Source organism: Eschscholzia californica, unplaced genomic scaffold, assembly GCF_041429995.1.
Source record: "Eschscholzia californica isolate CP2 unplaced genomic scaffold, dmEscCali1.0.p SCAF_1, whole genome shotgun sequence".
NCBI lineage: Eukaryota > Viridiplantae > Streptophyta > Magnoliopsida > Ranunculales > Papaveraceae > Eschscholzia > Eschscholzia californica.
The window spans coordinates 24,657,209-24,668,072 of NW_028238198.1; the positions used below are offsets into that span (position 1 = coordinate 24,657,209).

Sequence of the window (10,864 nt, forward strand, 5' to 3'; positions counted from 1 at the left end):
AATTCGAAATTTCATAAGGATCCATGCAAGAACTAAAAGTCTTAAACTACTATGATTGTTATTGATGGTAAACCCGAAAAAGTTAAGAGCATACACACATTTTAGGAGTTCTCTGAACAATTTAGAAAATATTTAATCAATGAAGTGATCCCCACTGGCAACTACTGCGTCCACAAGAATAATTATCAATAATTGACGGTCCTAACTCAGCCAACCACATCGTCATTCAGTCTAGAACCAGAAAATGTCGGACAAGATAGCTGCGCAAATAAACTTGTTAACCACATACACACATTTGGTATCAATTCATGGGGTCCCAAGAATTTAGTAGTGTAAAAGAAACGAGTTTCCATTGAAAAAGATTTAATCACAACAATCATATATATACAGACTATCGTGTGTGTATATTTACATAGTTGGTACAATCAAGTAAAAGATTCCGTCAAACGAATTACAACTTTGTAGAACTTGTATCTATTTATTCGAATAAAATTTTCGAGTACGGAAGTAAAGGATGAAAGCAAGGACGGTTCCGAGGGAAGAAAAGAAACCCCATATTAAGAAAGTGGTCCTGTAACATTCAGCTCCTATACAAACACCATTATCATTTGCTAACAATTTTGATTTGATCTGATAGAGAATTGCTGCTGAATACCCAAAGGCAAAAGACCCAATGGGGATATTGGCAACCACAATATTATGATTGACACCAAAGTTTTTAGTCCCAAATAGGTCAGTTGTGGCTGGTACAGTTAAGGAAGTGAATGCTCCAGTACAAACTCCTATGACCACAGTACTAATGTATAATGAGATGGTGCTTGTGTTGATTACTAGTAGAAGAAATGAAACTGCTATTGGCACCATTAGTGTCACCATTGATGATGTTGTTGAACCCATGTATTTTCTACTCCTGCAATTGTACACATTAAATTAGTTAGATTCGACTCATGATTTTAGAATGTTAGGTTTTGTATGACTCGTAAGAATAGTCAGACGAATCAGATTGAAATAATGAAAAGAGAGAGCGAGAGGAAGAGATAAAGATACTTACTTGGCAAAATGCTGCAAAAGAGATGGTAAGAGACGACCGAAAAACCCGAAAGAAGAGGATAAAGAGACCAATGAAGAAGCCTTTGTAGAAAGACCACAACTCTCTGCTATTTGTCCCAAATTATTCATGAACACTAACCCTAGTGTTGCTCCAAACATGTAGACGAAAAAATACAACCAAAACTCTACTCTCTTCACCATCTCCATCACCCCAATTTCTTCTCTACTACTTGTCAATATCATATCGACTTCGCTCTCACCGTTACTACTACTAATACTGCAAGTACTATCTTCATGTTCTTTAACAACTAGTCCTTCTTCTTTCACTTCAATTACTACCACTTCAACTCTTCCATCTACCTCATTATGGTTCCAACCCATATCATATATCCTCTTGTTTATTTGTTTAATCGACCACTTCGATATCAAAGTTTGAATACTTAAAACTATGGGGATCATTAAAGGTATAACCAAGAGTGCTCCAAGACCCATAGCGTAAGCTATCGGGTTTAATGTGATAATCTTCCATCCCAAACTACCAACTACACTATACACTCCAGTAAGTATTGTTACCAAAAACAACAAGGTGAATACTCTGTGACTCTGTTTCTGCCCTTCCGTATCTTTTTCTTTATCCGTATTCTTGTTGACATCTCCTAGTACCGGAATAGTTACTAGTGAAACCAGCATGGGTGTAATTGAGTTGAGAAGAAGATACGATTTTGCTTTACTAGTACTACTAAAAAGAGAAGAAGCGATAGCATCGGTAATAACCGTATAAACCTTGGCGCTTAATCCAACATAACTAGTCGATAAACCGACGGCAACTTGAGGATTGAAAGAAAAATTTCGTATAATGGTCATGTAACAAACTGTATTAATCCAACAAATACTATTTCCTGCTAAAATATTGAGTAAGAAAATATGCCAATAAGATAAAAAAGATATCTTCTGAATGATGAAAAGGTATTGAAATCCATAACCAATCAAACCAAGAATTGAACCAATGAGAAGAACAATCGGTAAGGGTAAATACACAGCAGCAAAACCAGAGAACCAACCGAAAATCTTTCCAGCATCAGAGGCGAAAGCGAGATTGTTTAATTGAACTTGAGAGATCGATAAAATTTGTTTTAGTTGTGAAGAATACGCTGCAAAATCAGTATTAGTTCCATTGAAAGATTGTAACCATATAATACCCACTAAGCTTAGCCATTGAAAAATTGATGATCTAGACATCATTATTTTGTATACTAAAATACAAACAAAAGAAAAATAAAAGAAAAACAAAAAGAAACTTAATGTTGTTTGGACTGGGTTGGAGCTTTTTATAGGGCAGGTCCGGCGGTTATGTTTCTATTTTGAGAGTGACTTATGCTTGTTTCTATTTTGTCTGATTCTAAGAGTTCAAAACATGATACAAATAGGAAAATTTTATGGGAGGTCTATAGGCGCCTCCCAAAACTAATTAAGGGGCCTGCCGTGTTTTTCAAAACTAACATTGGGGCCTCCCGAGCACCCTCTCTTCTTTGTCTGTTTTCTTTCTCTCCACGTTCTCTTTCTTCAATAAAGATTTGTTATGGTTTTCGGTTCAATAATCTTGCTATTAACATGATTTTGTCACACGCTTCAAGCTACCCATAATTATGGGTGAAACTAAAAGCCGCGTAAACTAAAAGCCGCGTAGACCGAAAGGCCGGTGAAAACCGAACCACACCAGACAAAAAAAAAACCGGACCAAAAACTGGACTAAAAAATCGCGGTCTAAAATGGTCGGTCTTTTTTGGTTGAATAGGTCTTTAGTCTGGTTAGGTCTTTTTTCTGACAAGTCCGTGGAGCTCGAACCGAACCGAAATAAGTGTCATATATAATTATAAGTTAAAGATGCAGGAAAAATTCTTATGAGCCTGAAATAAAAGAACTAAAATACATTATAGAATTGGAAGTTTCCTTGTTTTTTTTTTTTTTTTTTTTTTGTTGAAAAGGAAGTTTCCTTGTTAGTGGGGGTATTATTACTAAATCTTCACGTCCGGAGTTGGAATTTCTATTTCAATAAAATGAAGTTTCCCAAATTTGAAGAATGCAAATAGGGAAATATCACTACCACCAACCTATACGGAATACATTTTTTCTCATCAAAAAAAAAAATATGGAATACATTTTTAAGAAGGGACGAATCGGGTTGTACAAGATTCAAATTGAACGTTAGAGCAAGATTGAGTAATAATTTTTGAGTCTATAGACCAAAAATTGGGTCCTAATAGGAGATTTAATCCTCTATAATCCTAAAAAGGATTTCAAAACCTAAATAATAATTTAAATGGATATCTAGTCCGTTTGGTCTCATCTAGAGAGAAAACACAAATCCATATAATACATATTAAAGATTTAATACCTATATTAACCTTCTTTAATATCAAAACGTGATTTACATTCTAAACTGTTAAAGATATTTTTTCCATTTTTATCTCAACTTTCTCTCTCCAATCACGTTTGAATTGTAACTAACTACTATGTTGATAATATTCCGTAACTGAAATCCGGTAACTTTCCATCTCTCTCTCTAAAAACGAAATATTCATTAAACATAAATTAAACTCACCACCAGCTGTTAAAAATCCATTGTTTAATATTCAATCAAGAGCTTTCATCAAAACCTCCATTGTTATTTAGGTTTTATACTGTTTATCTCTTTATTCTAGCCATTGTTATTCAGGTTTAAAATCTTATTGTAATTGCTTTATAGGTTAAAGATTCATATAGAATCGTTGAAAACATCAAATCTTGATTTAGGTCTTTCTTTTCTTATTTTCCATTTCAATAACTTTGAATCTGTTTTGCTGTAATCTTAACTACCTTCGAATGGAAGATTTATATTTTCTCTCTCTAAAACTTTCATAACTCTTTAAGATCTTTGATGTTTATTTCTTATTTAATGATTTGTTCAATGTTAGTATGTTATTTCTCCTTCCAATGTTCATTGTATATTTCTTCAGATCTACGTTAAATCCACTTCTTTTTTTGTTTTTTTTTGCAGATCAGAATCATCTGTCCGTACAGTTCTTGATCTGTGTGATTATCCACACTTATTCCTATAACAGAATATAAAGTACAGGTACTTTACGATAACTTTTCATGTTTTCTGATAAAATTTGCTAATAATATCTTGATGTTTATCCTTTCTGATTCTTGTAACAGAATAAAAATTACAGTTACGTTACGATAAATTACCATACTTTCTGATACAATCTGCATACATTTCACGTAAGATGATAGTATTAATGATCAAAGGTTCGTAAAGTATGAAAAATTTATCCAACATTACACGTCCTTTTTTTACCAGAACAGTGGCCATGACAAGCATATAAAACTTCTCTTAACCTAATAAACAATTGTACTTTTCCATACATTATACATAATTTATTGATCTGTACCTGTTATTTATGATCCATCTCATTTGTTTTTTATTAAATGTTTCATTATTAATGTATGTAAATTTGATTATAATTTTTTTTAACTAATACATTTTTTTTTTCTTGTAGTAAACCAGCACTGATGGAATTTCTTACAGAATCATCACATAAACTATAGAAGTATAAATTACGATGAAGAAGATTGTTTCTATGATCCTGTTTGGACAACGGAGTCTTACGTGAAGACTTACAAGGAACATATAAACCCTGCCCCTAACTTCGATGAACCATGTACATTTAATGAAGAGTCAAAAACACTACCATGTTTGATTCGCCGTAAACCTGGAAGACCAAAGACAGTAAGGATCGAGAGCTCGGGCAACATTCTGACGGAGTTTGTTTTTAAGTTACCTAGTCTACTATGTTCTTTTCATTTACAATAAAACACAGATTACTGTTCAATAAAATTTCCTTTCAGTCGTACAAAGGTTGTGTTATTTACTATACAGTATACATAATTTATGATAAATCACATACTTTATAACAAAAAACATGATTTCAGATTTACATTTCCTAACAAGTTACTATAATTTATGGTACATAATGGATAATCTAAGTATTCAATGGTACATAATGGATTCAATGGTACATTTCCTAACATGACATAAAAAACAAGTAATTTATGTCAGAAAATAATCTAAGTATTCAATGGTACATAATGGATGACACACACGCATATGATAAATTACGTTGTATACATGACAAATGATGGTTTCCTCGTCATAAATAACACATAATTTACGAACTTGTTTCATAATTTGTATTCGATGTGTGTTTATGTATGAGTAAAAAATGAAAGTTAAGTGAGAGAAAGTTGATATATATGTTTTGAATATTAACCCCCAAAACACGCTAATTGATCTCAGAAAATATACTCTTTCCAAATCTGAAAATTAAGTGAGAGAAAGTGATATATAGATTTGGTTTCCAAATCTGAAAGGATGAGAGAGAAAATCTGTTTTGGAAAATATCCGTTTTCCAAATCTGTTTTGAAAAATCTGTTTTGAAAAATCTGTTTTGGAAAATATCCTTGATCCGTTACTTCCTATTAAATCTTTTCAGTTTGTAACCTAAATATCTCCCCCAAATCACGCCCCCTGGTTTGGGAAACTTTCCGGATTCATTCCGAAATTTAACAACCCCAGATTTTTTAGACGAGGGACATGGAGGGTATTTATCAATAAAGTATGAATTATTTATGCCCTTATTGTAAAAGGACTAAATGTCCATATTTTGGGAAGATTGGTCTATATACCTATTATGAAAATGATTTTGGTCTATATACCCATGGACTCATTGAGTAATGATTCCCTTTGTTTTTAAGTCTTTCCAGTTTAAGTTTTTTTTAATTTTGAATAATCAATCAAGTTAGATATTATTTTTGCTCTTGTTCTCATATTTAATTCGATACACTATTGAGTGAATGAAATTTTAGCAAAGATTGATATCGTTGTTAATGTATAGTTAAATAAAATTTAAATTAGATTTAAATCGAAAGACCGGTTTTCAAATGGGTGGTCTATTTTGTTCTTTACGGATTTTTGGTCGGGTTTTTTTACATATAAAAACCGGACCGTTATAATAAGTACTCGTTCAAATGTGTTAAAAAACCGGTCCACCCGGACCGATTTCACCCCTACCCATAATAACTTAGATCACACGCAACCCATAATCACTTTTAATTGAAATAAGTTTAAATTTCTGATCCACGGACTGCCTTGTCAGAGACCCTGGGACTAGACAATCTGATTTCTCTTGAACTGGCCCAATCCGAAGCTTGTTTTGGGCCTCGGACTTATCCGTCCGAGTGGGGGGGCCTATATTTGTCAGGATTTGAATACGATCAAACACTCTCGGGAGACTCTTATTGAAATTATAGGAGGCGCCTTTAGACGCACCCAAATTTTATACATACCTCAAGTTTTTGCTATACACCTTATTTTTAGTATTAACACACATGATACTCACACACGCTCCTTCTCTGTCTAAAGAGTTAAGTTTTTTCCTTTCTCCACGACCACCAACAACACTACCTCCACCAGCCACCACCATATCCACAACAACGGATATTATTTTTGGATTGTCCCACAACAACTGATTGATCTCTCTATCTCTCGACTCTCATTTTCCGCCATGGTTGTCCTTAATTCATTGTTTCACAATTGTTTCTAACAAAGTTCACACCCGGTTTTGTTGAAAAAAGGCCTTTCGTACTTCCTAAAAATTTGCGTTGAGAGAGACGCCTTTAACCCTTCACATAATGAGATGAGATAAGGAGAGCTTAAGTCTAAGCCGAAGTCCAAGCCTGGCCTTGGAAGGACTTATTGGTGGGACGTTTTCGCTCATAACCTTCATCAACTAATTCCCATAAATCTTGTGATACATAAATTGTCCTCATTTGAATGATCCAATAATCATAGTGTTCTCCATCAAAAATTGGTATGGAATTAGGTGAAAGATTGAAGGTGGAATTTGAAGATGGTGTTGACATTTCTTTATGAGATTGAAATAGATAAAGGGGATAATTAGCTCTAGATACCAAATTTGTTGGTGCTAAGGAAGATTATGGATTTATTTAACTTGAGAAAAATATTTGATTGCTAGATAACTTCATTTTTTTTTACTGATTTTTCTAACTTGTTTTTTGCTTGATCAACAACATTACAAAACACCTTTATTTATAGTAGAGGATTTAGCTCATCTAGCAAAGCCTAGAGACTTCCACATTGGAACTTACAAGTCATAGTCTAAGCTTATCTCTAGTCTAAACTTATCTCTAGTCAAACTTCTCTAGACCCATCTATCTTGAAGACCACCACAACTCATTTACTCCCCTCTAGATTTTTCTAACACACTTAGAAATTACAAATTACATTTTTTAACATAGCTAGATAGGAAAGTTTTTGATAAATTCATGTATGGATGGATGGATAAACTAACAATAGTGGAATGACAATTTAATATAACGTGGTGGTTCTGTCACATATTCACGACCTATATCTACAGAGTAAGCCACAAGTGGACGGCTACACCGTACTACTAATCACCAAAAGACCAGCCCCAGGAGCCAGGACCTAAAAACATCATCTGCCCAAAACCCCGACGTGTTACTAGGATTCCATGTACTGTTGAGTGTTGACAACCTTGAAAAAGTATCTACGCTGAAAAGGTAGGAGTCGTGACTTGTCTCTTTTGCTCAAGGGTTAAAATCGGTTCTACATGTTTGCCAAGCGCTGCAAATTTTATGCTTTAGAAATATGTAAATAAAACTGTTAGAGTTTCTGATGTAGAACGCAGCGGAATTTAAGAATAAAGTAAACTAATACGAAGAACAATAAAATAACGATTAAATAACTCTAAATAACTGTAAACTCGATTAAACTTGATTGGGTTTTCTTTTCAACATGAATAATAAAATAGACTAGACCTCCTTTTATAGGATATAAGACTTTCCTAGATAGACTCAAACTAGGATTCCTAAATAATAAAATACTTAAAACATAGAAACTTTAAAATAAAGAAATACCAATTTAAAGTAACTTCCTAATCCTATACTAATTAGGACTACTATTATGGCCGAATAGGATGTGGGCACGCGTGGACGTGGGCCCACATGTTATGCGCCTGCATCAGCACCCTGTTCCCCAGAAGGTTCGTCCCGAACCGATTTCGATGAAGAAAACAATATGATCCACCCGTAGACGATGAATTCTGCCATGGCGATCCGTAATTCCCACTTTGAACGAATTTTGCATTGAATCTGAAGGATACCAATTTGCCAGAAATCGCCAACTTTAATCCCAATTTCATATGTCACTGATTCTCGCAATATTAACGTTAGGGAATCAAGAACAATCATCTCGCCATCTTCCCACGGTAGACGTAACCACTTAATAATTTGCAAGAAAGTGATATGTAATACGAGCAAATCGGAAGTAAGAGTAATTGTAGCTAATTTCCAAAATTTCTCGTCAAGAGCCAAAGTAGAAACGTAACCAACTTCAATTAAGTCATCGAGGTTGAAACGTGTAGTGTTGTTATGACACTCAAAATCTTCCTTCCCACGTTCATCTTCATGAAGTTTATAGAATAAAATTCTATCATAATAGGTCAACTTATGAAAGCTCCGAGTGAATACATCATACTGTCGACGAACCAAAGTTGACAAATCTATGTATGGAAGCTTAGGGTCGATTTTGTATTCACTAAGGATTCCACCAACATAGTTTGTAAGAAGCCCTCGCCAAATATCGTTTTCTAAATAAATCTCCGTCATCGTATTATCAAATTCATCGGCTTCCATTAACCGATTACAATCCAACCACTGAATTGCTTCTTCAATGGTAGCTTCAAAATCCTTCTTATTATCTGCTCCAAGTTTAAAACCAATCTTCTCATCCTTAATTGTATTCCTCATGTTATAAGTATAATTCAAAAGAACATTCCTTGATTCAACTTTCATCCTGTGTTCTTCGTCTTCTGACTTATATTTCTTTTGTTCATCTTTAACGTGTTCTTCTTGAATATCGATGAATTCAAGTTGTCTTTCTAGGTTTAGTGGTTGCCGATTTGCTTCAGTGAACTTATGGTCAGAATTATCATATTCTTTCGATTGTCTAGTTGTCCTATCAGTAACAACTGTTGCACCCTTAACAGAAGTATAGTGACTCTTAAAAGTTTCTTGTAAAGTATAATCAGTAACATCAGAAGCCAAATCCCCTAAAAAAATTGTGAAATCAGCACTGCTATCTTGACGTCTCTCTCCCGAACCAAAAGAAGCCCAATTCATTCTAAAATTATGCTCAACATTAGGCATCAATGACCCACAATGAGACTGTAAAATCCTTTCTGCTGCAGCATGACTTACAAACTCAACAAAACCATAACAATCAGATTGACCCGTTTGCTTATTACGAATTACTTTCACATTAACAACCTCTCTAGTATGAGCAAAATAACCATGAATATAACTCTCTTCCATCCAAGATTGCAGATTACCGATCCAAAGAGTTCGAATCTCATCGGCACTAGTTGGTTGAGAGGCTCGATATGAATGTTGTTGTTGAGTCATCATGTAAGGTTGAGCTTGTTGTGGTGGTTGTTGCTCCATCGGTGGTGGTGCATAAGAAGATGGAAGTGATGGTGAATACGAGGACGGTGAATATGGTGAATATGGTGGTGAGTACGGTGGTGGTGTATACGAGGACGGAGGTGGTGTATAAGAGTACGGAGGTTGTGTATAAGAAGATGGTTGTGGAGGATTTTCTCGTGCGATTTCTCCCGGATTCCAATGATAGTTGTACGAGTCGTTATTCACATATAAACATGATGAACATGAGCATTGATTCGTTATCTCTTGATGAGTATAATCTGATTGAATATAATCATCTTGACGAATAGAATACGATTGATATGGATTTAACTGGTCTGGAAAAAAATTTCCAGAATCATTAGCCCAAAATTTTGGTGGCTCTGAATACCACATGATGTAGAACGCAGCGGAATTTAAGAATAAAGTAAACTAATACGAAGAACAATAAAATAACGATTAAATAACTCTAAATAACTGTAAACTCGATTAAACTTGATTGGGTTTTCTTTTCAACATGAATAATAAAATAGACTAGACCTCCTTTTATAGGATATAAGACTTTCCTAGATAGACTCAAACTAGGATTCCTAAATAATAAAATACTTAAAACATAGAAACTTTAAAATAAAGAAATACCAATTTAAAGTAACTTCCTAATCCTATACTAATTAGGACTACTATTATGGCCGAATAGGATGTGGGCACGCGTGGACGTGGGCCCACATGTTATGCGCCTGCATCAGTTTCCACTTCAATAAAGCTTAAACAAAAGAAAAGTACAATTCACCAGACACTATGTTGTTTTACGTTTCGCTAATAATCTAGGTATCCATCTCTTTCCAGAAAAGAAGTTCTTGATTACGACGGAGGACTCTTTTGTAATGCGACTCTTTATTGTTAGTTGGTTCATTTACATTTTTGCCTCTCTTTTGCTATAATAGTGAGATGGGTATATTAAAACTTTAATTAATTGGTTTCTATGTTTATCTTGATCGCATCTACTTGCCTGCTCTTCGGCCTTCTCTTGACATCTTAAGGATATTTTTTAGCAAGGTATTGCTTTTTTGTTGACAGTGATCCTTATTTCCAAATTAATTTTATGAGTTGGCCTGAAATGTGTGGTAATTTTCCTTATTATTCTTTTTATGTCTTAGGATGATGTAAAAGATGATGGAGATGGGCAAGCATGCTCTATCCAGCACGTTCAGATTACCCACTTGTTAATGGCGTACAATTTGTTTGTCAAGTA

The 10,864-nt window shown here is 34.2% G+C and overlaps 1 protein-coding gene across 1 annotated transcript; it reads right to left on the reverse strand.

Moving 5' to 3' along the window:
- Positions 1–323: 323 nt before the first annotated feature.
- On the reverse strand, positions 324–2,419 carry LOC147565367 (protein NUCLEAR FUSION DEFECTIVE 4-like). The gene is made up of 2 exons (XM_086651843.1): positions 1,052–2,419; positions 324–910 (listed from the first exon to the last, which is right to left on the reverse strand). The coding sequence occupies exons 1-2, from the start codon at positions 2,290–2,292 to the stop codon at positions 475–477; spliced, it is 1,677 nt and encodes a 558-aa protein (XP_086507969.1). The 5' UTR covers positions 2,293–2,419; the 3' UTR covers positions 324–474.
- Between the last annotated feature and the right edge of the window lie 8,445 nt (positions 2,420–10,864).